This window comes from Dreissena polymorpha, chromosome 9, assembly GCF_020536995.1.
Source record: "Dreissena polymorpha isolate Duluth1 chromosome 9, UMN_Dpol_1.0, whole genome shotgun sequence".
In the NCBI taxonomy this organism is placed as follows: domain Eukaryota; kingdom Metazoa; phylum Mollusca; class Bivalvia; order Myida; family Dreissenidae; genus Dreissena; species Dreissena polymorpha.
In genome coordinates, this window is record NC_068363.1 from 81,872,317 (window position 1) to 81,899,556 (window position 27,240).

General features: G+C 38.7%; 1 protein-coding gene across 1 annotated transcript in view; it reads right to left on the bottom strand.

Moving 5' to 3' along the window:
* LOC127843996 (casein kinase II subunit alpha-like) overlaps nucleotides 1-27,240 on the bottom strand; it is a 154,509-nt gene that overhangs the window by 57,766 nt on the left and 69,503 nt on the right. The window contains exons 5-8 of the mRNA XM_052373958.1: nucleotides 18,201-18,260; nucleotides 15,197-15,280; nucleotides 12,173-12,283; nucleotides 8,749-8,850 (exon numbers count right to left, since the gene is read on the bottom strand). Coding sequence (XP_052229918.1) covers nucleotides 8,749-8,850; nucleotides 12,173-12,283; nucleotides 15,197-15,280; nucleotides 18,201-18,260 — 357 coding nt within the window. The remainder of the gene's footprint in view (nucleotides 1-8,748; nucleotides 8,851-12,172; nucleotides 12,284-15,196; nucleotides 15,281-18,200; nucleotides 18,261-27,240) is intronic.

Genomic DNA, 27,240 nt, shown 5'->3' on the forward strand with positions numbered 1-27,240 from the left:
AGGTAGAGGTTTATGCAAGGTACCTACATGCCAAATATGAAAAAGATCGGTAAAGTATTGAAGGTGCTATGAGAAACTGTAACAAAAGTGTGACAGACATATCTATTATTAGCCTTGGTGACCTTGACCCCAGTGACCTCAAACATCATCAAAAGGTAGAGGTCCATGCAAGGTATCTACATGCCAAATATGAAAGAGATCGGTAAAGTATTGAAGGTGCTATGAGAAACTGTAACAAAAGTGTGACAGACAAATCTATTATTAGCCTTGGTGACCTTGACCCCAGTGACCTCAAACGTTATCAAAAGGTAGAGGTCCATGCAAGGTACCTACATGCCAAATATGAAAGAGATCGGTAAAGTATTGAAGGTGCTATGAGAAACTGTAACAAAAGTCTATTATTAGCCTTGGTGACCTTGACCCCAGTGACCTAAAACGTCATCAAAAGGTAGAGGTCCATGCAAGGTATCTACATGCCAAATATGAAAGAGATCGGTAAAGAATTGAAGTTGTTATGAGAAACTGTTACAAAAGTCTATTATTAGCCTTGGTGACCTTGACCCCAGTGACCTAAAACGTCATCAAAAGGTAGAGGTCCATGCAAGGTATCTACATGCCAAATATGAAAGAGATCGGTAAAGTATTGAAGTTGCTATGAGAAACTGTAACAAAGATCTATTATTAGCCTTGGTGACCTTGACCCCAGTGACCTCAAACGTCCTCAAAAGGTAGAGGTCCATGCAAGGTATCTACATGCCAAATATGAAAGAGATCGGTAAAGTATTGAAGGTGCTATGAGAAACTGTAACAAAAGTGTGATGGAAAAATCTATTATAAGCCTTGGTGACCTTGACCCTAGTGACCTCAAACGTCATCAAAAGGTAGAGGTCCATGCAAGGTACCTACATGCCAAATATGAAAGAGATCGGTAAAGTATTGAAGGTGCCATGAGAAACGGTAACAAAAGTGTGACCGTACGAAGTGCGGAAGTACGGAAGGACAAACTGCAACTATATGCTCCCCATATATATATATATATATATATATATATATATATATATATATATGAGGAGCATAAAAATCAATACACGCACGCTTTCCACGTATAAACCTTGAACTTGTACATTGCAGCATAAATTGTGTGCGCGCTTTTGGCGGGAAATGTACATGATGACTGCATATTGGAAGGATTTGTAAACGTCGTGTTAACTGTGAAAATCGGAAGTGTGTTTCGGATTACAAACTATTATTCTCATTTGGAAATTTAACGGAACATTTATTCTTGTGTTATATATGTTATGAAATAAATATTAATTTGTCAAAACGCTTTACATGTCGTATATTCATTCATATTGTTGACGTACCTGTGAATAAAAACATTAATTTTTTATACAATTATTTTTATAAGCCACAGTATTTAAACAATTTTTAATTACCATGTTTTTATTTTTTGGCATGCACAGTAGCACACTGCTACCGTGGTGTTGCGCAGCGGTGTCCTGATAAGAACGGAAATTGTCTGCATTTACTGACTAGGCTTAAGTAATAAACGCTGCGGGTATTAGCTAACTCAGCGGAACACCAAACGTTTTAGCGAGTACACCTTGCCTTCCCGCCAAGGAATCACTCTCTAGCAGACAAATGCCCCGCTGAGGGAGCGCAATTTTTTGGGAAAACGAGTGGACTGTACTGTATATAACCCCCATATTTTAACCCATTCAAGCATTGACATGTATAATTCTGAATCAATCCATTCCCCAATACATCTGTATAAGCCCTACTCTATCTATTAAGGCATACTTGCAACTTTTTCTGTCTCTATTCATTACCACAAAACCCAGTATACTTATTTCTAAAAGCAAATTCTGGCAAATTTTGACAAAATTAGAGCTTTGTCACAGATGTGACGAATACCCCCACATGCCGCATTGACACAGAATATTTTGCATGTTGTCTTCACAAAAAACAGCGGACACCATGCTCAATGTTTAAAACTCAATAAGTGATCCCATGACCTAGTTTTTGACCCGGCATGGCCCATGTTTGAACTTGACCTACACATTATCTAGATACAACCTCTGACCAAGTGTGGTGAAGATTGGATGAAAACTTCTTTAATTAGAGACCGGACACCATGCTCAATGTTTAAAACATACTAAGTGACCCTGTGACCTAGTTTATGACCCGGCATGACCCATATTGGAATAACTAGACATCATCTAGATACAACATCTGACCAAGTTTGGTGAAGATCAGTTGAAAACTACTTGAACAAGCAAATTCGTTGAATTGATATCCCCCGCCGAATAAATTTTGTTTATGGATGGGTGTAGAACTTAAAGAAAAGGAATAAGTGAAGGGTTGTGCCTGATAATTGAAAACAATTACATCAGGACATTTTGAGAATCCATTTTAGTATGGTAGAATCTTTACCATACAAGGCATATTTAATAAAAATGTGTGATTTCGACTTTTGAGTGTGACTTTGACCATGACCCTAGCAACCTGGATCTTATATTTGATACTCAGCTAGATATCTGCAGGGTTTTACATTCATGTCAAATTTTAGGGGTCCCTAGGACTCAAGTTAATAATTTTCAGGGGTCCTGTCAATAAAAATGGGGGTCCCAACATAACTTAGTGATATATTAGTTGTATAGCACTCCTGTCATTCACACGTGCATGGTCCTTTATTCATGGCAAGAATGGGAAATTGGAAAAAACATCTGTAAATGGGTTTGATGTTACCTTCGCAGACATGCATGTTTCACAGTACATCAAATCATTTCTGAAAAGCCATTGATTCCGGCAAAAACGTTCGAGCCTTTTTAGTGGCAGGGGGCATTGTTTCAGTCCCACAGGAACCTTGCACTTGTTTGGCTGATACTGCATCTTTAGAACTCGTTTGAAAGAATGCTTGTAGGTCACCTTGTTTTGACATTTTGCAGACAAAATAAGGGAATATTTAAATGCATGCCATTTGAGTTACAAGCAGCGAATGTATGCTAAATATGCTGGCTGTGTCAAAGTCAATTAGTTAAAAGTATAGTTATCGATTATTTATGTAAACAATAGCCGAGATTTAACACACACCTATAAAATTAAAGATTGTATTTATTTTTATAGTTTAATCTTGCTTGCCAGATAATAAGCTATCGTAACCTCAGTAAGTGACATAAATAGCTCACATTTACACTATGTAATCTCAATTCGGGACTTTGCACCTAGCAACAGCAGGTGCGCGATTACACGATTGGTCCAACATAAACAACCGAGACAACTCGTACATTCTTCTAGAAAATTACGTATTGCAGTTGTCTTTCAGGGTTTCTTGTTGACATTACGAGAACCAATACGTCAAAATGATTGTGCGTCCCATGGGACGCAAATTAACAAATATGACGGGTCCTGACTGGCATTTTATGCGTATTTGACGCAGAATATCGCGTCCCGTAAAACCCTGTAACTGAGAACAATTGTGGACAGTTATTACAGAATCCCTTGATGCAAAGTACAGAAATGACTAAATAATGAATAATTCATCAAATTTGTGACCTTTGACCTCAATGTGTGACCTTGACCTTAGCCACTAGGATTATGGATGTTAAATGTGAAGCAACCCCAAATGATTGAGAACAACTATGGCAAGTTTCATGGCTCTGGCTCATGTGTTAATGAAGATAAAGCTCTAAGCTTATATTAAAAAGTATTTTTTCAAGATATAAAGAGCCATAACTCTGTCATTAACAGATGGTGTACAATGCCATCTGGCAAGCATCATCCTCTTATCCATATATATACTCATACCAATTTTTCAATGAAATTCGCCAAAGCACTTCCAAGATATGGCTCCGGACACAAAAGTGAGCATTTCTTCAAGATACAAAGGGGAATAACTCTGTTATTAACAGATGGTGTACAATGCCATTTGGCGTGCATAATCCTCTTATCCATATATACACTCATACCAATATTCAATGAAATCCCCCAAAGCACTTCCTAGATATTGCTCCGGCCACAAAAGTGTGTGCCGGCCGGCCGGACAACGCCAAAACAATATCCCTCCGCCTATGGCGGGGAATAATTAGAGAGGGGACACTTAATACGGACCGACCGACAGACAAGCTCTCTCCTATAAACCCCCTTAAACTTCGTTTGTGGGGGTATAAAAAGTGCTAAAGAATGTAATAAACACAAACGTACTACATTTTTATAAAGTATCAAATGAGCTTCGGTGTATATTATTATTTAAAGATTTGATGACATAGATGTTGATTGAAGATGTTGGTATTGCCACTGAACATGCGTAAATCACCTGACCTGATGTGTGCCCATCAGTACTGTTCATATTTCCAATCCACAACTGAATGTCAATTTGGATTTCATGCACCATGTACAAGTCATTTACTAAATATCAGGAGAAAGTGTTGACGTTTTGACCAAAATTAGTGTCGTTGTTTGTTTTGCAAACAAATGCTTCAAAAATGAGAATTAAAGTGTTTAATATAACATTTAATAAAGTGTAACTTGTAGAGCGTCATGGGAGATTAACTAAATGTTGATCTTTTTTGTTGTTGGAAACCTTCAATTGGGAATTTGTAGATCCCATTTGGAAAAAAATGAACACTTGTTTTTCTTTTTGATTTTGAACAAAATAAAACACTGGTTCATATTCTATACTGGCAAAAACAGAAAAAGAACCATGATTCTACCAAAACTTGTCTCAGAAAAAATTCCTTACTTTTCAATTATCTTCACATTAAGGTCATAAAACTGTTTAAAGTTTGAGTGACTTCCACGTTCTATCAAAAGATGAGTTCAAAACACAAACTTCATGGAATATATATATTATAGTGGAAAAACAGACAAAGGCACTTAAATCTTACAAACTTATCGCAGCAAATATTCTTTTCTTTATCATCATCAACACATTACACATTAAGGTATTTAACCATAAAAGTTTGAGCGAGATCAACCCAGTAGATAAAGAGGAGTTCAAAACATTACCTTTGGGACATACATATAAATAAATATACAGATACAGGACGGGCAAGTGCAAGCTTAACGCTTTTGTATTGGCATAAAATACAGTCTTAATGTGTGTGTTTTCATAGTCAAATTTGGTGCTGAAATGAAACCCCATTCCAAATTTAAACAAGAGCACCGCCTTGCGGGTGCAGACCGCTCATCTATTTTTCTTTTTAAAGTGAAGGGACCTATGTCAATTTCAATCACAAAGGAAGGAGGGGTGGAGTGGAGGGGGGCCCAGGTGTATAGTGCGGGGGTGTGGTCATTTATCGCATTTTCTTCTAAAAAAGCAAAAAAAATGCTATTTTTTTTTAGGGGGTGGGGGATTCTTGGGTGCGCTGGTTGGACTGTATTTCAAAAATAAAATAATACAAAACAACGGCTGTTTGTAAAACATGCATGCCCCCCATATGGGATCTCTGTTGTAGTGACAGCCATTGTGTGAATATGTTTTTTGTCACTGTGACCTTGACCTTTGATCTAGTGACCTGAAAATCAATAGGGGTCATCTGCCAGTCATGATCAATGTACCTATGAAGTTTCATGATCCTAGCCATAAGCGTTCTTTAGTTATCATCCGGAAACCAGTTTACTATTTCCGGTCACCGTGACCTTGACCTTTGACCTAGTGACCTGAAAATCAAAAGTGGTCATCTGCCAGTCATGATCAATCTACCTATCAAGTTTCATGATCCTAGGAATAAGCCTTCTTCAATTATCATCCGGAAACCAGTTTACTATTTCCAGGTCACCGTGAACTTGACCTTTGACCTAAAGAACTCAAAATCGATAGGGGTCATCTGCGAGTCATGATCAATCTACCAATCAAGTTTCATGATCCTAGGCCTAAGCGTTCTTGAGTTATCATCCGGAAACCATTTTACTTTTTCGGGTCACCGTGACCTTGACCTTTGACCTAGTGACCTCAAAATCAATAGGGGTCATCTGCAAGTCATGATCAATGTACCTATGAAGTTTCATGTTCCTAGGCCCAAGTGTTCTTGAGTTATCATCCAGAAACCACCTGGTGGACTGACCGACCGACAGACCGACATGTGCAAAGCAATATACCCCCTCTTCTTCTAAGGGGGGCATAAAAATATTTGTGTTTTTTAACCATGTGTAGTGGGTGTCGGCGTGCGGGCACATCATTCAATCAAAGCCGTGGAGGTTTAATTGTATTTATTGACGCTGACCAATATAGCCATGACGGAAAAGACCTACACAAAACAATGACAATATTTTACAAACAGAACAAAACAAACGATACTACCAAATCTGAATTAAACAAGCAAATTCGTTGAATTGATATCCCCCGCCCATATGCTTCTTGACACAAAAGGGTTATATTTGACACTGAAAAAAGCATTTTTTCAGGATACAAAGGGCCATAACTCTGTAATTAACAGATGGTGTACAATGTCATTTGGCGTGCATCATTCTCTTATCTATATATATACTCATACCAAGTTTCAATGAAATCCGCCAAAGCACTTTCAAGATATGGCTCCGGACACAAAAGTGCCTATAGTAAAAAGCATTTTCTCAAGATACAAAAGGCCATAACTCTGTTTTTAACAGATGGTGTACAATGCCATTTGGTGTGCATCATCCTCTTATGCATATATATACTCATACGAAGTTTCAATGAAATCCGCATAAGCACTTCCAAGATATAGCTCCGGACACAAAAGTGCCGGACGGCCGGACGGAGGGACAACGCCAAAACAATATCCCTCCGCCTCTGGCAGGGGAAAATGAACTTCACATTAATTAAACTAATTCACACACATTTCATAATGCAATAATACACAATGTTCAATAAATGAAACTGTTTAACTCACCAGGTTGAAATAAAACAACGACTATGGACTTGCGTCAACTAGACGGTCTTGGCAAATGCAAGCATGGTCAGTAATTTCATAATGGAATCAACAGGTACGCTTGAATGACCAATGAAAATCTTGCATCAGATCAATTCTAAATAACGATTGGACATGACCACAATTGCACGAGCTTTCATGGGTGAACGAACACTGGCGAGAGGACGAAATTCCCACAAAGAAGTAAATGTATGTAAAAAGGGAGATAAGAAATTGACCTTACTACACATGTTTAAAAAAAAATTGGGGGGGGAGGAGGGGGGGAGGCTTGGGTTGGGGGGGGGGGGTATAGTGTTAGGGTGTGGTGGTTATTTATTACATGATCTTAAAGAGAAAAAAACAACAATTGGGAGGGGGGGGGGGGGCTTTGGGGATGGTTTGGGTGCAGTCTCTTGTGGTATGTCAGGTAAGAGTTGTTTTGTCAAAGTATCAATCAAATCTAATCATAAATAAAGAAGTTATGACAATTTTAGCAAAATTTAATAATTTGACCTTGAGACTCAAGGTCATTCAAAGGTCAAAGTAAAATTCAACTTGCCAGGTACAGTACCCTCATGATAGCATGAAAGTATTTGAACTTTGAAAGCAATAGCCTTGATACTTTAGAAGTAAAGTGGATCTAAACACAAAATTTAACCATATATTCAAAGTTACTAAGTCAAACAAGGGCCATAATTCCGTAAAAATGACAACCAGAGTTATGCAACTTTCCTTTGCTGTCCCCTTATGATAGTTTGTGAGTGTTCCAAGTATGAAAGCAATATCTATGATACTTTAGGGGTAAAGTGGACCAAACACAAAACTTAACCAAATTTTCAATTTTCTAAGTATAAAGGGCCCATAATTCCGTCAAAATGACAGTCAGAGTTACATAACTTTGCCTGCACAGTCCCCTTATGATAGTTAGTAAGTGTTGCAAGTATGAAAGCAATAGCTTTGATACTTTAGGAAAAAAGTGGACCTAAACACAAAACTTAACCAAATTTTCAATTTTCTTAGTGTAAAAAGGGCACATAATCCTGTCAAAATGCCAGTCAGAGTTACATAACTTTGCCTGCACAGTCCCCATATGATAGTTAGTAAGTGTTGCAAGTATGAAAGCAATAGCTTTGATACTGCAGGAATAAAATGGACCTAAACACATAACCAAAATTTTCAATTTTCTAAGTATAAAAAGGGCACATAATTCTGTCAAAATGCCAGTCAGAGTTACATAACTTTGCCTGCACAGTCCCCTTATGATAGTCAGTAAGTGTTGCAAGTATGAAAGCAATAGCTTTGATACTTAAGGAATAAAATGGACCTAAACACAAAACTAAACCAAAATTTTCAATTTTCTTAGTATAAAAATGGCAAATAAATCTGTCAAAATGCACGCCAGAGTTATCTAACTTTGCCTGCCCAGTCCCCTCGTGATAGTAAGTAAGTGTACCAAGTTTGAATGCAAATGCATTGATACTTTATGAGAAAAGTGGACCTAAACGCAAAACTTAAACGGACGCCGACACCAAGGTGATGACAATAGCTCATTTTTTTTTTTCAAAAAATAGATGAGCTAAAAAGAATATGTTTTTCCCAAATTACTGATTAAAATTCTCAATGGTAGGTTTCAACACAAATATGTTTTTACACAAATTCTCAGCATTAAGTCAATGTCCTATCCAGCTCGATGAGTTGTACACAAGTTGAAATAAGATTTAACACTTTTTTATTCTCAATTTTTAAGAATTTCTAAGAATGTCTGCATATAGATGACAATGACCCACTCTCCAAACATGGCCTTTACCAATAGCCCACTGTGCACGAAACATGTAAAATGCAAATGATCATCACTTACTTGATCATAGTTGTCATGCCCGTGAAAGAATGGCTCCTTTCTGAAGATCATGCTGGCAAACATGCAACCTAAACTCCACATGTCTAGTGAATAGTCATACATCTGAAATGAACAAGACAAACCATAGAACTGATTCTGACAAAATCAGATGTTATTCTGCATCAAAACCATGTCTCTTTTAAATCCCAATAAACCCTTAAAATAAACGAACATTTTGTAAAATAAATATCTTAAAATAAACGAACATTTTGTAAAATAAATATAACATAAAAAATCAGTGTTTCTTACAGCAATAGCAAAAAAATGTGGTATAGTAACATAGATTTAACGAGATACAAAATGCTTGTTTTTATGTTTTGTTTGTTTTTGTTTGGCTATATCCGAAAATTTACGAGTGAACACACGATTCAGGCAAAGATGGAAAACTATGTCGTGCTTCCCACGCTTCCTGAAGCAAATCATGCGTCTCCTCGTAAAGTCTTCGTAAACAGAGACTTTAGCCATATCATGAAAACTGGCTAGTCTTATGGCAGCCAAATTTTGAATGGCCATATCTAACTTTGCAGACTGTGTTCACAAGCTTTTTTTATCTAACTGTATAACCTAATTTTTGACCCTACAAAACCCTGTTTCAAACTTGGCTGAGATACCATCAGTGCTATTGTTCAAACTTGGCTGAGATATCATCAGTGCTATTGTTCAGAGTTGCATATAAATTGGGAAATAAATGTGGCCTCTATAGTGTTCACAAGTCTTATCTTTAGTCTGACCCAGTTTCAATCACAGAAGAGATATCATATAGACAAATATCATTCAAATTTCAGAAAAAATGTGGTGCCTAGAATGTTATTAAGATTTTTCTTTCATTCGAACAAGTGACAAAGTTTTTAACCAAACAAGACTAATATTTAAACTCAGCCAATATATCTTTGGTACAAATGTTTTTACAATGTTCCATGAAGATTGGGCAATAAATGTGGACTCTGGAGTGTTCCAGGGGCTTTTCAAGCAATTTAGGTAAAAGCAGTCTGGTCAAATAGCGATTTTTAAAAATTGTTAAAGTGAAAAATATGCACATTTTTTATCAACAAAATAGACAAATTTGGGAGTGTTCTATCAAGAAATAGTTACACATTAAACCTTTATTTTGAATACTAAGCATTGTTTTAGCTTGAATTGAAACTCTGTTCACAGCCTGTTTACACCAAGATAACACATAAGAGTACAAGCTGTGTGATGTGTTAGCAACCTTTGCACAGAGATTTGACTGGAACCAGTAGAGCATTCAGTTACAGCAAACATTTGCCAATGATCGTTCGTTTCCGATTCGGTCTTATTGAACGATTGGTTTTGCTAGCAAACTATGTCTCTAGAGGGTTTGCTTCGGTTCGCGGCTAACTGAGCATTCAATAGCGAACGTTCGCGAACTTTAGCGAATGTTCGCTGTAACTGAACGTACTAGATTTTGGTTTCACTAGCAAACTACCTCCCGAGAGGGTTCGCTTCAGTTCGTGAACGTAGAGAACGTTGGCGACGAACCAAGTGTTCAATAACAAACGTTGAGAACTATAACAAACGTTCGCTGTAACTGAATGCACTACTGCATGGCTGGATCAAATCCCTGCCGTAATAACCAACCAAGTGATGATAGCCAAGACACATGGTGCAATAATTTTACCATGCTTATTTTTACTTTTTGTAATTTATTTTTATTATTTATGTAAACTTCTACATTTCTTTCAAAATTAAACCAGAGGGCTTGAAAGGCCGAAAGTTGCTCACCTGAGATACTAAAGAAGTTACCTGTTCCGTGCAGCCAAAGATATCATTAGAACAAATGTTCTGACAGAGTATTATGAAGAATGAACTATAAATGCAAATTTTAAGAGTGCAAACAAGGTTTCACTTAAGCCATATACGGAAAATTTCCCCGCCACTTGGCGGCATTGTTTTTCAACCACCCGGAACCATTTTTAAACACCTAAAAGATATAATTGGGACAAACCTTCTGACATAATTTCATGAAGATCAGACAAAAATGTGGCCTCTAGAGTGTTAAACAGGTTTTACTATGGCCATATACAGCCATATAAGGAATGAGAGGGCCTGAAAGGCACAAAGTCGCTCACCTAAGATAACAAGATATTAATGGGATAAATCTTCTGACCAAGTTTCATGAAGATTGGAAAATAAATGTGGCCTCTAGAATGTTAACAAGGTTTTACTATAGCCATATAAGGAAAAATGACCCACTCTGGCAGCCATGTTTTTCAACCAACCGGCATCATTTTTTTAATCTTCTAACCAAGTTTCATGATGATCAGGCATTAAATGTGGCCTCTAGAGTGTTAACAAAATTTTACTATAGCCATATAAGGAAAAATGCCCGCCCCTTAGCAGCCATGTTTTCCAAGCAAACGTAACCATTTTCCAACTCATCCAAGATATCATTGAGACCAATCTTCTGACCAAATTTCATGAAGATTGGACAATAAATGTGGCCTTTAGAGAGTTAACAAGGCATATGTTGACGGCTCACGACGCACGACGGACAAAAAGCGATCACAAAAGCTCACCATGAGCACGTTGTGCTCAGGTGAGCTAAAAAAGCTCAAAGCATTCAAGATGAGGCCAAACAAAATAAATTCTGTGTATCGGGCAACCCAAACCTACCTAGCATAACCCCGCCAACCCTAAAGTTTTTTTTAAAGCCTAACATTTTCAGTGAAATTTTAAGTTGCTAGCGCTTTATTTTCAGGGGAGGTTATCATGTATAAACGCATATGGCGTTCGGTAACATTGTCGAGTATGTCTGCAATTTTAAGTGTTTTACAACTGAAATGCGAACATTCACAACGAGTTATGTCAATGTTTTGTGTTTTTGATGTTATTACTTTGTTCAATAAGTTACAAGGGCATCTCCGAAAAATCCCCCATCAAAGGAAAAGGCGCCAAAATTCCTCCTCAAGAGGGATGTGTGTAGATTCTCCTGATGGCCAGAGAGGGCCCTTCCCTTCCTCGCCCGCGAAATTTCACCCAAAATTTAAATTAATTTGAAAAATGACCCTAGCAGAATCAAAATCAAGGAATTCCCCAATGATTCTTATCAGTTACAGTCAAGACAAGCTGTTTCTTATTTGATTTGTAAGTGTAATCTTGACTCTGGAGGTAGAAAGAAGGGTGTTGCACAGGACACACCGTCTTTTTAAAGTGAACATTTATTACAATTTGTGCGATGAATGACAAAGTTGAAGTCAAGACAAGCTTGTATTGCTAACGGCACGCATAAACATAGACAAGATCATTGTGACTGCTATAAAAAGCTTTCCACAATTAGGCTTAGTTAAAATAATTCATTATAAAATAAACATCCATACTTGTATATTGTGCATATTTCATGATTCATATTCTATTGGTCAATCACCTGATAATCTAGAAGCAGCTCTGGACCTTTGAAGTATCTGGAGGCAACACGGACATTGTACTCCATGGCTGGATGGTAGAACTCAGCCAGACCCCAGTCTATCAACCTCAACTAAGAAGACAACAAAAAACATGACAACGCCATAGGAGCAGATTCTCAACTTTTCAATTATTAATTTCATTCTTTTAAACAAGAGCTCCACGGTCGCAAAAAGATTCCCCCCCCCCCCAAAAAAAGGGCCGTGACACATGGAAATTGTACAAGGCAAATGTATCTGCGAACAAGATGCGTTTGTGAAACACAATGTCCCCCTATATGACGTTTGACCTTGAAGGATGACCTCGACCATGACCCTTCACCACTCAAAATGTGCAGCTCCATGAGATACACATGCATTTCAAATATAAAATTGCTAGCTTCAATATTGCAGAAGTGACATTACATGAGCAATTTTGACCCATATATTTGACCTTGAAGGATAACCTTGACCTTGACCTTTCACCAATCAAAATGCGCAGCTCCGTGAGATACAAATGCATGCCAAATATCAAGTTGCTATCTTCAATATTGCAAAAGTATTCATAAAATAAGCGATTTGGGCAACATATATTTGACCTCTGACCTTGAAGAATGACCTTGACCTTTCACCACTCAAAATGTGCAGCTCCATGAGATACACACGCATGCCAAATATCAAGTTGCTATCTTCAATATTGCAAAAGTACTCATAAAATGAGCGATTTTGGCCACATATATTTGACCTCTGACCTTGAAGGATGACCTTGACCTTTCACCACTCAAAATGTGCAGCTCCATGAGATACACATGCATGCCAAATATCAAGTTGCTATCTTGAATATTGAAATACTGCAAAAGTGTACATTAAATTAGCGATTTTGACCCATATATTTGACCTTTGACCTTAAAGGATGACCTTGACCTTGAGCTTTCACCACTCAAAATGTGCAGCTCCATGACATACATATGCATGCCAAATATCAAGTTGCTATCTTCAATATTGCAAAAGTTATTGCAAATGTTAAAGTTGGCGCAAACAGACCAACAGACCAACCAACCAACAGACAGGGCAAAAACAATATGTCCCTCACTATTATAGTGGGGGACATAAAAATCAGGCCAATCAGTCAATACACTCAAACTTATCAATTGGACATGATTTTCACATTCAATGTCACAGTGACTTTGATAATTGACCTTAAATTTCAATAGGGTTTATCTAGTGTTCCTGGTTGATGCATCTGCAAAGTTTGCAGCCCATCACTCAATCCTTTGATGATATATCGAACAGAAACCAATTAAACACTTAATATCACAGTGACCTTAACCTTTGAACTGGTGACCCCTATTTCAATTGGGGTCATCTACTGTCCAAGTCAAATGCACATGCCAAGTATCAAGCCAATTAGTCAGTTGGTTGATGAGTCGAGTTGAGAGGGGGTATAATGTGGGGTGGGGTAATTAATTAGATGTTGATTTAGATTTATTTATTAGATTAAAAAAAAAGTTGTTTTTTTTTTTTGGGGGGGGGGGGGGTTAGGGGGTAGGGGATGGGGAGTGAGAGGGGGTATAATTTGGGGTGTGGTTATTTATAAGATGTTTAAAAAAAAACAAAATTGGGGTTCGGTGGGGGGGGGGGGGGGGGGTATATAATGTGGGGTGTGGTAATTTATTACATGTTTCCCAAAAAAAATTGTTTTTTTTTTCCGGGGTGGGGGGGGGGGGGGGGGGGGGGTAGACGGGGGGTGGGGGGGTGAGAGGGGGGTATATGTGGGGTATGGTAACTTATAAGATGTTTACAAAAAAAAAATTGGGGGGGTGGGGGTTGGGGGGGTGAGGGGGGTATAATGTGGGGTGTGGTTAATTTATAAGATGTTTACAAAAAAAATTGTTTTGGAGGGTGGGGGGGTAAGGGGGGGTGGGGGTGAGAGGGGGATATAATGTGGGGTGTGGTAATTATTACATGTTTAAAAAATTATCTATATTATTTTTTTTTGGGGGGGGGGGTAGGGGGTGACGAGGGGGGTATAATGTGGGGTGTGGTAATTTATAAGATGTTAAAAAAAATTGGGGGGGGGTGGGGGTTAGGGGTGAGAGGGGGGTATTATAATGTGGGGATGTGGTAATTTAAAGGTTGTTTTAAAAAAAAAATTGGGGGGTGGGGGGTGGGAGGGGGGAGTGAGAGGGGGGTATAATGTGGGGTGTTGTCATTTATTACATGTTTAAAAAAATAAAAAAAATTGGGGGGGTGGGGGGGGGTAGGGGGGAGTATCATGTGGGATGTTTAAAAAAAAAAATGGGGGGGCGGTGAGGAAGGATTCTGGTAGGGGCGTGGGGTATTGTTTGGGTGGAATCCATTGTGGTATTCAGGTAAGTGTTGTTTTGTCAAAGTAATAATAAATGTGATCATAAACAAGGGCTGTTTGTAAAACATGCATGCCCCCCATATGGGCTGTCCGTTGTACTGGCAGCCATTGTGTGAATACAACTTTTGTCACTGTGACCTTGACCTTTGACCTAGTGACCTGAAAATCAATAGGGGTCATCTGCAAGTCACGATAAATCTACCTATGAAGTTTCATGATCCTAGGCATATGCGTTCTTGAGTTATCATCCGAAAATCATTTTACTATTTCGGGTCACCGTGACCTTGACCTTTGACCTAGTGACCTGAAAATCAATAGGGGTCATCTGCGAGTCATGATCAATCTACCCATCAAGTTTCATGATCCTAGGCATAAGCGTTCTTGAATTATCATCCGGAAACCATTTTAATATATCGGGTCACAGTGACCTTGACCTTTGACCTAGTGACCTCAAAATATATAGGGGTCATCTGCGAGTCATGATCAATGTACCTATGAAGTTTCATGATCCTAGGCCTAAGCGTTCTTGAGTTATCATCCGGAAACCACCTGGTGGACCGTCGACCGACAAACCGACAGACCGACCGTCATGTGCAAAGCAATATACCCCCTCTTCTTCGAAGGGGGGCATAAAAAGTACCTTTCTGTTTTCATGGTCTATCATCACGTTGTGTGGCTTAACATCCCTATGCATGATACCCATACTGTGACAATAGTCTAGAGCCTGAAATGTAAGAATTATGTGAACTTCTCACAGGGATCCATTAAAACCCAGAAAGCACCTTCATCATCCTGCTTTTTTCTGAAAACATAAATAAAGGTGCAACCAATATTCTGAAAGTTGTGCCAAATAAGCACAATGCAAAATATGATCTTATAATATTCACGGGCACTTTTTCCTCTTAAGAAAATTATAGAAATCAAAATTGCAAGAGACCTGTAAAGAATATATTGCCATATTTATTCAAGGAAAATAACCAGCTTACCACAAGCACTTCTCTATATATCAATTTCATAGGCAGGTAATAACAATTCATTATTAATGCTATCTTACTATAGGACAGACAAACGCTTGACAAACTGTGAGGCATTTTGACATCTGATCTCTAAAGTAGAAAAATGTATTTCTTGAGCTCAAAAACTGGTATAGTTAATAGTTGTGCCATATTTAAAAATCCTTCAATGCATGGTTATGTTAAAAAGCTAACATGCTTTATTTCTTTTAACAAGAGGGCCAAGATGGCCCTAGTTCGCTCACCTGAGAGGAGTCGGTTCATTCAATCTTTACCAAATGTCAAACTTGACCTAGATATTGTCCAGACAAACATCCTGGTCAAGTTTCATCATTATTTCATCTGCGAGTCATGATCAATGTACCTATGAAGTTTCATGATCCTAGGCTTAAGCATTCTCGAGTTATAATCCGGAAACCATTTTTCTAAGTTGAGTCACCGTGACCTTGACAGCCATTGTGTGAAAACGTTTTTTGGCACTGTGACCTTGACCTTTGACCTAGTGACCTGATAATCTTTAGGGGTCGTATGCGAGTCATGATCAATATACCTATGAAGTTACATGAACCTAGGCATAAGCGTTCTCGAGTTATCATCCAAAAACCATTTTACTATTTCAGGTCACCGTGACCTTGACCTTTGATCTAGTGACCTGAAAATCAATAGGTGTCATCTGCGGGTCATGATCATTGTACCTATGAAGTTTCATGATCCTAGGCATAAGCGTTCTTGAGTTATCATCTGGAAACTATTTTACTATTTCCGGTCAACGTGACCTTGACCTTTGACCTAGTGACCTGAAAATCAATAGGGGTCATCTACGAGTCATGATCAATGTACCTATGAAGTTTCATGATCCTAGGCCAAAGCGTTCTTGAGTTATCATCCGGAAACCATTTTACTATTTCGGGTCGTGACCCTGACCTTTGACCTAGTGACCTGAAAATCAATAGGGGTCATCTACGCGTTATGATCAATGTACCTATGAAGTTTCATGATCCTAGGCATAACCGTTCTTGAGTTATCATCCGGAAACCATTTTACTATATCGGGTCATCACGACCTTGACCTTTGACCTAGTGACCTGAAAATCAATAGGGGTCATTTGTGAGTCATGATCAATGTACCTGTAAAGTTTCATGATCCTTGGCATAAGCGCTCTTGAGTTATCATCCAGAAACCATCTGGTGGACGGACGGACCGACATGAGCAAAACAATATACCCCCTCTTCTTCGTAGGGGGGGGGGGGGGGGGGGGGGGGGGAGCGCTCTTGAGTTATCATCCAGAAACCATCTGGTGGACAGACGGACCGACATGAGCAAAACAATATACCCCCTCTTCTTCGTGGGGGGGGGGGGGGGGGCATAATGAGAAAACTGCCCCCCTCCCAGGAGCCATGTTATTTAACTGACCAGAACCATTTTTGAACTCAACTCTCGTATCAAGGAAACAAATGTTCTGAGCAAATTTCATGAAAATTGGGCCAAAAATGTGACTTCTACTATGTTCACATGTATTCAATATATACATATAGAGAAAAATGCCCCGCCCACTGGTGGCCATGTTTTTTCACCAAACCCGACCATTTTCAAACTCATCTGGGTATCAATAAAACCAATGTTTTGACCAACTTTCATGAAGATTGGGCAAAAATTGTGACTTCTAGAGTGTTTACAAGGTTTCTCTATAGCCAAATAGGGAAAAATGCCACTATATACACATAGAGAAAAATGCCCCGCCCACTGGCGGCCATGTTTTTTCACCGATCTCTACCATTTTTAAACCTGCCCAAGACATCAATTGAACCAATGTTTTGACCAACTTTTATGATGATTGGGCAAAAATTGTGACTTCTAGAGTGTTTTCAAGGTTTCTCTATAGACAAATAAGGAAAACTCCCCCGCCCACTGGCGGCCATGTTTTTCAACGAATCGGAACCACTTTTGAACTCAACCAAGATATCATTAAGACAAACATTTTGACAAAGTTACATGAAGATTGGGCATGAAATGTGACTTCTAGTGTCTACAAGGTTTTTCTTTTTTTTGACCTAGTGACCTAGTTTTTGACCCGGCACAACCCAGTTTCGAACTCGGCCGAGATTTTATTGGGACAAAGCTTCTGACCAAGTTTCATGAAGATGGGACAAGAAAAAAAGAAATGTGGCCTCTAGAGTGTTTACGAGCAAATGTTAACGGACGGACGGACATACGATGGACAAAGACCGGTCACAAAAGCTCACCTGAGCAATCAGGTGAGCTTAAAATCCCTGCAGAAACCTTTGAGCTCTCAGAAGGACATATATGTGATTCTACTTGCATTTTTGAATATTCATTTCACACTATTTTGCCAATGACATAAATTGTTCATAGACCTATTTTAACATGTGTTAAAATTGTGCAAGCCTGAAGATTGTGCCCTATAATATATTATAACTGTTAAGTCTGTTTTGCAAAGTTATTTCCAAAGTCTTTAATGCAATATACTTTACAGTCCAGACAGACAGATTTAGACATGGGATAAAGTGATTAAACCTTCTGTCAGTGGGGGTATAATAAGTTATAAATTATTATAACCCATTATATTATATATAATAAACTTGAGTATAATTATAATAACTAACAGCATACCTTTAGTAATTCATACAAGTAGAATCTAATATCGTAATCTGTAAAGGTCTGGTACAGTTGCTGAAAATAGAAACAAAATGGATTATTAAGGGTCATGATGCCCTCAATCCAGTGTTTTTATTCCTTCTTTAACTAGTACCGGGGAACGGTACCTTTCCCAAAGCCTACCGGAGGCTTCCCAATTTTTGCACCGGACCTTTCCCAATCTCCATATCTACCATTCCCAACGATCCTAGGTGCCGTTCTCAATCGCCAGTGCCTTTTATTTTCGCTGAAAATATTTTATGAAATCGCCGAGCCTTTCAATTTCGGTCCTTTATTTTTGCCGGAAATCGTCGCGTAGAAAGTAAACAAACATTTCAAAGGGGCGCAACTCTAACCGTCGTGTAAAATGTGACTGGTTTACATATTCGCGACAAGTGATCAATTTTTTTGCGAAAAAATTCCATCCTAAAGACCAGTCTTCCTGACATAAATAACGCTAACTCTTTCAACTCCGTAGCCCGCCACAGCGGGCAGCCGTAGTTTACAATGTTCACCTCGATAGCCCGCCATAGCAGGTGTTCCGATATTTAACCTTTCTTTGTCTGACTCACACAAGTAAATCACGTTTATCAGCGTGAACAAATGTTAGTGTGGGTTATGGCCGATTGCTACTTCCGTGTTTACCAAAAAGAATGAAAAATATTAATTTTAAACGTGTTTAATCGAGAATAAAAACAACAAACTGGTTGTAACAATGGTGGACGGTGAATTTTCTTCGGATGAGTAGTCGGATGACAAATTTATTGATCAAATAGGTGATTTTGACTTGCATCATTTAGATGAAAATGACAGACAACGAATAGTGTTTTGCAAAATTTTGAAAACAATCCAGATAGCGAGCGATACAGGTGACGTCGACTTTTTGGGGAATTATGAAACACCTGACTTTTTTGGGAATTATGAAACACCTGACTTTTTTGGGAATTATGAAACACCTGATGTGTTTGAGTGGAACAGTTCCTACAGTGTTTGCTGCATAAAGAAGTTTGAGGAAGATCCAGGCCCTGTCAGAATATATGACACTTCTGCCTCCCCCTTAGAACTTTTCCAAGTGTTCTGCTCAAATTAAATATTTCAACACATAACAGACTGTACAAACCTAAATGCCCAGAGAAAACATGCAGCTAATCCGGGAGAGCCCAATACTCCATGGACAGATGTAACTATCACTGACATCAAGGTGTTCTATGGTGTTATGTTGATGATGGATATACAGTAAAACTGCGATAACTCGAGGAAGCATGGGACTGACCTCGATGCTCGAGTAATCGCAGGTTTCGAGAAATCCATGGTATTATTTGTTTTCATTGTCTCGGTTGATGATTCTTAACTCTGACCGCAAACGCTTTATTTACATGTAAGACGTTGCTAGAGAAAGAAAAGGCTTTGTAAAAATCGCTTAAGGTTACAGTATAATAAACTAAACAATAAGGATGATTGTAAATTCATTTAATTTAATCAACATGCATACACAACACATTATATAATAAAACATATTCAATCAATATTCAATGTACATGTAGCATATTGAAAATAGAACACAAGGTACGTACATGCACATGAAAAATTAGCTAATACTCTCTGTTTTATCCCATACATTTTATCATAATTATTGATTGCTGGTTATTATATAATTATCCCCACGCTTTTTGAAAAAAAGGTGGGGATATTGTGGTGATCTCCGCCGTCCGTCCGTCCGTCTGTCCGTCCGTCCGTCCTGGCCACTATCTCCTCCTACACTAAAAGCACTAGAACCTTGAAATTTACACACATGGTAGCTATGAGCATATGTGCGACGGTGCACTATTTGGAATTTTGATCTGACCCCTGGGTCAAAAGTTATAGGGGTTGGGGTGGGGCCGCGTCAGAAATTATCACTCATTTTTTTAGGTTATTTTACATTTACTTCTTTATTTCTACACCGATTCACTTCAAATTGATACTGGACCTCACCTATGACAATACGGTCAATCTCAACCATGCATGGCCCAATTCCCAACCCTGGGGCGCCCCGCCCACATAGGCCACACCCACCAAAAATTTCCATTTACTATAATTTTTTCATTTCTACACGGATTCACTTCAAATTGATACTGAACTTTTGTTATGACATTAGGGTCAATCTCAACTATGCATGGCCCCAATCCCAACCCTGGGGCGCCCGCCCACATAGGCCACACCCACCAAAAAAATCCATTTACTATAAAAAAATTTAGGTTATTTTACATTAACTTCTTCATTTCTACACTGATTCACTTCAAATTGATACTGAACCTCTCTTATGACAAAACGGTCAAACTCAACTATGCATGGCCCCGTTGCCAACCCTGGGGCGCCACGCCCACATAGACCACACCCGCCCAAAATTGCCTTTTACTATAATTTCTTCATTATCCCCACGCTTTTTGAAAAAAAGGTGGGGATATTGTGGTGATCTCCGCCGTCCGTCCGTCTGTCCGTCCGTCTGTCCGTCTGTCCTGGCCACTATCTCCTCCTACACTAAAAGCACTAGAACCTTGAAATTTACACACATGGTAGCTATGAGCATATGTGCGACGGTGCACTATTTGGAATTTTGATCTGACCCCTGGGTCAAAAGTTATAGGGGTTGGGGTGGGGCCGCGTCAGAAATTATCACTAATTTTTTTAGGTTATTTTACATTTACTTCTTTATTTCTACACCGATTCACTTCAAATTGATACTGGACCTCACCTATGACAATACGGTCAATCTCAACCATGCATGGCCCCATTCCCAACCCTGGGGCGCCCCGCCCACATAGGCCACACCCACCAAAAATTTCCATTTACTATAATTTTTTCATTTCTACACGGATTCACTTCAAATTGATACTGAACTTTTGTTATGACATTAGGGTCAATCTCAACTATGCATGGCCCCAATCCCAACCCTGGGGCGCCCGCCCACATAGGCCACACCCACCAAAAAAATCCATTTACTATAAAAAAAATTTAGGTTATTTTACATTAACTTCTTCATTTCTACACTGATTCACTTCAAATTGATACTGAACCTCTCTTATGACAAAACGGTCAAACTCAACTATGCATGGCCCCGTTGCCAACCCTGGGGCGCCACGCCCACATAGACCACACCCGCCCAAAATTGCCTTTTACTATAATTTCTTCATTAATACACTGATTCACTTCAAATTGATACTGAACCTCTCTTATGACAATACGGTCAATCTCAACTATGCATGGCCCCATGATCAACCCTGGGGCGCCCTTAGGTCAAACATGCGGCGTGGGGATACGCGTCGGCCTCTGCCGCGCCATTTCTAGTTATCATTAAAACTGTGTAGCTTTGATATGCATGTCAAAGGATGACAATTTGCAGTGTTTCTCAAACTGCGACTAACTTCACATCTAATTGAGCGTCTTTTGTCTGCTTGATTGCACTGTTTTCACAACTCAATATTTTTAGCACCGACCAGACGAGAAAGTGTCCTCGAATAATTGCTTGTTAATTAGGTGTAAAATGCCTTTCAGGGACCGGCACACGTCCTCGAGTTATTGAAAATCGCATGTTTGAGTTATTGCGGGTATTTTTATATAGAAATTAAAGGAAAATGCTAGGGACTTCCTTTAATGCGCAAGTAATCGCCAGCTTTCGAGAAATCGCCAGCTTGAGTTATTGCAATTCTACTATAGTGAAGTTTGACAGAGATGAAATGTATTTTAAGGACAGTACAGACACTCATTTCATGCTTGGGTAAAAAATTCCAGAAGTGATCACAAAAGAGCGATTCTTCCAGATCAAGCGCTACCTTCACTTCACATATGAAACTAACAACCATACAGACAAACTGTTCAAGGGCTGATACATGCTGGACACTCTGAGAAAGAAATTCAAGTCTGAATATGTGCCCCATGAACAGATGAGTGTAGATGAGTCCATGGTGCCATTCAAAGGACGTCTTGGTATCAAGCAATATATGAAGAACAAGCCTGTAAAATTTGACGCCAAGATGTGGATGGCTGCCGACTTCATTTCAGCCTACTGTTGGAACTTCGATGTTTACGTTGGCAAACGGGCTACTCAGGTAACTACGCAATATTAGTTTTAAAATTGAAACTTTCATTTAAATTGCTTCTATAATAAAATTGTTTTATTTAAATTATAGTTATTGCTATTTGTTTTATTTTTGAAAACAACAAGTTTGAACAATAGTTATATCAAATTTATTGTGTACAACACAAATGTATGCAGACACATAATTAAACAAGAGTGCCAAACTGTCACAAAATACGCCCGTTCAAAGGTTTTGGACACCATGCTCAATGCTTGAAATGCGTTAAGTGACCTCGAGACCTAGTTATTGACCCGGCATGACCCATATTTGAACTTGACCTAGATATCATTTAGATGTAACATCTGACCAAGTTTGGTGAAGATCGGATGAATACAATTTGAAATAGAGTCCGGACAAAGTGGCCCCTTTGAAAATGCACTTATTGACCCTATGACCTAGTTTTTGACCCGGCATGACACATATTCGAACTTGGCCTAGATATCAACTAGATGCAACTGCTGACCAAGTTTGGTGAAGATCGGATGAATACAATTTGAATTAGAGTCCGGACAACAGGTTTTGGACACCATGCTCAATGCTTGAAATGCGTTAAGTGACCTCGAGACCTAGTTATTGACCCGGCATGACCCATATTTGAACTTGACCTAGATATCATTTAGATGTAACATCTGACCAAGTTTGGTGAAGATCGGATGAATACAATTTGAAATAGAGTCCGGACAAAGTGGCCCCTTTGAAAATGCACTTATTGACCCTATGACCTAGTTTTTGACCCGGCATGACCCATATTCGAACTTGGCCTAGATATCAACTAGATGCAACTGCTGACCAAGTTTGGTGAAGATCGGATGAATACAATTTGAATTAGAGTCCGGACAACAGGTTTTGGACACCATGCTCAATGCTTGAAATGCGTTAAGTGACCTCGAGACCTAGTTATTGACCCGGCATGACCCATATTTGAACTTGACCTAGATATCATTTAGATGTAACATCTGACCAAGTTTGGTGAAGATCGGATGAATACAATTTGAAATAGAGTCCGGACAAAGTGGCCCCTTTGAAAATGCACTTATTGACCCTATGACCTAGTTTTTGACCCGGCATGACCCATATTCGAACTTGGCCTAGATATCAACTAGATGCAACTGCTGACCAAGTTTGGTGAAGATCGGATGAATACAATTTGAATTAGAGTCCGGACAACAGGTTTTGGACACCATGCTCAATGCTTGAAATGCGTTAAGTGACCTCGAGACCTAGTTATTGACCCGGCATGACCCATATTTGAACTTGACCTAGATATCATTTAGATGTAACATCTGACCAAGTTTGGTGAAGATCGGATGAATACAATTTGAATTAGAGTCCGGACAAAGTGGCCCCTTTGAAAATGCACTTATTGACCCTATGACCTAGTTTTTGACCCGGCATGACCCATATTCGAACTTGGCCTAGATATCAACTAGATGCAACTGCTGACCAAGTTTGGTGAAGATCGGATGAATACAATTTGAATTAGAGTCCGGACAAAGTGATGCCTTCCGCCCGCCGCCCGCCCGCCGCCAAGGGTTTCACATAATACGTCCCGTATTTTATACGGGCGTATAAAAACAATAATATAAAAAAATACACACCAAAGGAGTCACACAATGTTTCTTTCAGTATTACTTGAAGAACCATTATAAATATTACTGGTATTTTATTACAGGAAACAACACAGTGATTTTATTTTATTCTACAGATTTTGATTGGTTTGTTTACAGATCAACTAGGTGTTTGGACTTAGCGCACAGGTGGTCATCCACCTAACCAAGGACCTGGCTGGGAAGGGTTACACCATTTATACCGACAACTTCTACACCAGTCCTAAACTTGCCCACTTCCTGGCCTCCAAGGAAATCTACACCTGCGGGACAGTGAGGACCAATAGGCACGGTTATCCACAGGAACTGGTGAAGACAAAAGCCGAGGCACGACAGCTACCACAGGGCCACTCTGACTGGATGCAGTGTTGAAGTTTAGTAGCTACCTCATGGAAAGACAATAAAATGGTGTACTTTCTGTCTACTGTCTACATGCCAGAACTGGATCAGCTAACTATCTCAAGAAAAAATAAAGATGGGACGATACAGCATCTACCATCAACTCCATGTGTCGAGGAATATGGAAGATACATGGGTGGTGTCGACCGCAACGACCAAATGACGAGGCTTAACAAATCCAAAAAAAGCATGCGGTGGTATCGTAAAATTGAGCGCAAATTGTTGGAACTTTCAGTTTACAATGCATACATCATAGAAGGAACAATCAGAGACCAGAAGGCTCCAGGAAAAAGAAAACGTGACATGATATCCTTTAAGTTGGATCTGGCATATGCGCTTGTGGGAACTTCACGACTGCGAAAGAGATCCGCTGGGCAAAGTCGGTCAGAAAACTCAGAAAATATTCTTCGCCTGGACAACATCTCCCACCTGCCAGCAATCGGTGAAGGAAAAGACCATGTGTGCGTTGTGTGCAACGAGAGGCACAACAGGTACAAGAGGAAGCATCTGGAAGCTACCTTTAGTGAAAATCCTTTCAAGAGGTGCAAAACAACAATCAAGTGCAGCAAGTGTGATAAGTATTTGTGCTGCAACACTAACAAGATGTGTTTGTGAAACACAATGTCCCCCTATATGATGTTTGACCTTGTAGGATGACCTTGACCTTGTGAAGGATGACCTTGACCTTGACATTTCACCACTCAAAATGTGCAGCTCCATGAGATACACATGCATGCCAAATATCAAGTTGCTATCTTCAATATTGCAAAAGTATTAATAAAATAAGCGATTTGGGCCACATATATTTGACCTCTGACCTTGAAGGATGACCTTGACCTTTCACCACTCAAAATGTGCAGCTCCATGAGATGCACATGCATGCCAAATATCAAGATGCTATCTTCAATATTGCAAAAGTATTTATAAAATAAGCGATTTGGGCCACATATATTTGACCTCTGACCTTGAAGGATGACCTTGACCTTTCACCACTCAAAATGTGCAGCTCCATGAGATACACATGCATGCCAAATATCAAGTTGCTATCTTCAATATTGCAAAAGTATTCATAAAATGAGCGCTTTTGGCCACATATATTTGACCTCTGACCTTGAAGGATGACCTTGACCTTTAACCACTCAAAATGTGCAGCTTCATGAGATACACATGCATGCCAAATATGAAGTTGCTATCTTCAATATAGCAAAAGTTATTGCAAAATGTTAAAGTTGGCGCAAACAGACAGACCAACAGACAGACCAACAGACAGGGCAAAAACAATATGTCCCCCACTACTATAGTGGGGGACATAAAAACATGTGTTTCACACACTTACACACACTAATGAATTTGTAGTCCAGTGATACTGACATATCTTATGGAAAGACACACCTGTACAGGTGAAAAACTCACCTGTAATTATATTACCTGGTGAGATGGACACATGTCATTAGTATAAATACTTTCAGGCATTTTAAGACATTGTGGACAGTAACATGTTGTGTTAACAACCATGATTTGTTCAACAATGCTGCTTATTTGAGTATTATAAATGAATGAAATTTAAGCAACTGTCATTTTACCTGTGTACTAAGTTAATCCTTTAAAGTTACAAATTCAAGGTTTTAAACTAGGACACTTATCTTTTTACACTATATATTGTATACCAATAGTGCAGAATTTTTTTTGAAATGAAATGATGCTTTATTATGATTATTCTTTAAAATTATTGAATTTTTACCTGTTAATTAGATTTCTTACCTGAAAAACCAGGTAAATATGAATAAAATCAAATTAAAATTATTGTTTTTGTGATTATATAGATACATGTATGAACTTTCTAAAAATGTATGGCTTGTAATAGAAAAAATGCTTTGTTTTTGCTGTTATAAAGGAATTATGAACATATGATGTATTTCTTAGTTTTGCCAATTTACCTGTGTACTTAATTAATCTTTTAAAGTTATAAATTCAAGGTTTTAAACAAGAACACTTTTATCTATTTACACTAGATATTGTATACCAATCAGGGATCATATTTTCCCGCAACATCAATCGGTCCGGATATAAATGGGGAAAAGTATCCGAAAATGTATATCCGAAATCATGACAAATTACGTTAAAATATATACCACTGGTTTTGCCATTCAAGGTGGTATAATACGTGTACAAGTAAAATTCCATTAGGCATTTTTTTAAACGGAACGAGTTTTCTCAACTGGTTTTATCATTTGGTATTTCATTGTTGTTTAGTGTGCTGTTTTATCAGACTGTTTTTATCGTTGTCAATATTATTAATCTGTGTAAGTCTATACCGATGTTTTAAATTGTTGTCGACTCGATAATAGCTTACAAACATGCACTGAACCAAACAAATGTCTGTGCGTAGGTTGGCTACTGACAACAACAAACCAAATAATTAAGAAATAATTTGATGTCAAATAACCCACGGCCGAAAGTTTAGATGCGTAGGGATTTAATCACGAGAGCGAAGCATTTGAAACCACGCATCTAATTTTCCGGTCGTGAGTTATTCAACAACAAAGTATTAATTACACTAATTATTTCGATTCTAACACGGTTTTACTAAAGATTTATTCAATGTATATTATTTTTCTTGTGTACTATTTTATGTTAAGTTCCGCCCATAAAAATAACTTTCGGCTGTTCTGTCGATCAGATCCACGACTTTCATTCATAATTATATTAACGGACTATTACGCTGGTGGAAAATGTATCGGCATGTTTTGTTTAGTTACAGCGCGTGCATTCAGACGTGTCTTTTCGGATGCGTCTTCAATCCGCTGTTCACAAGTGTTTGATTCTTGGTCTGACGTGCAATAAACCAGTCCTGACCGGTTTAGAGACTGCAGCGAATGGTTTATCTCACAT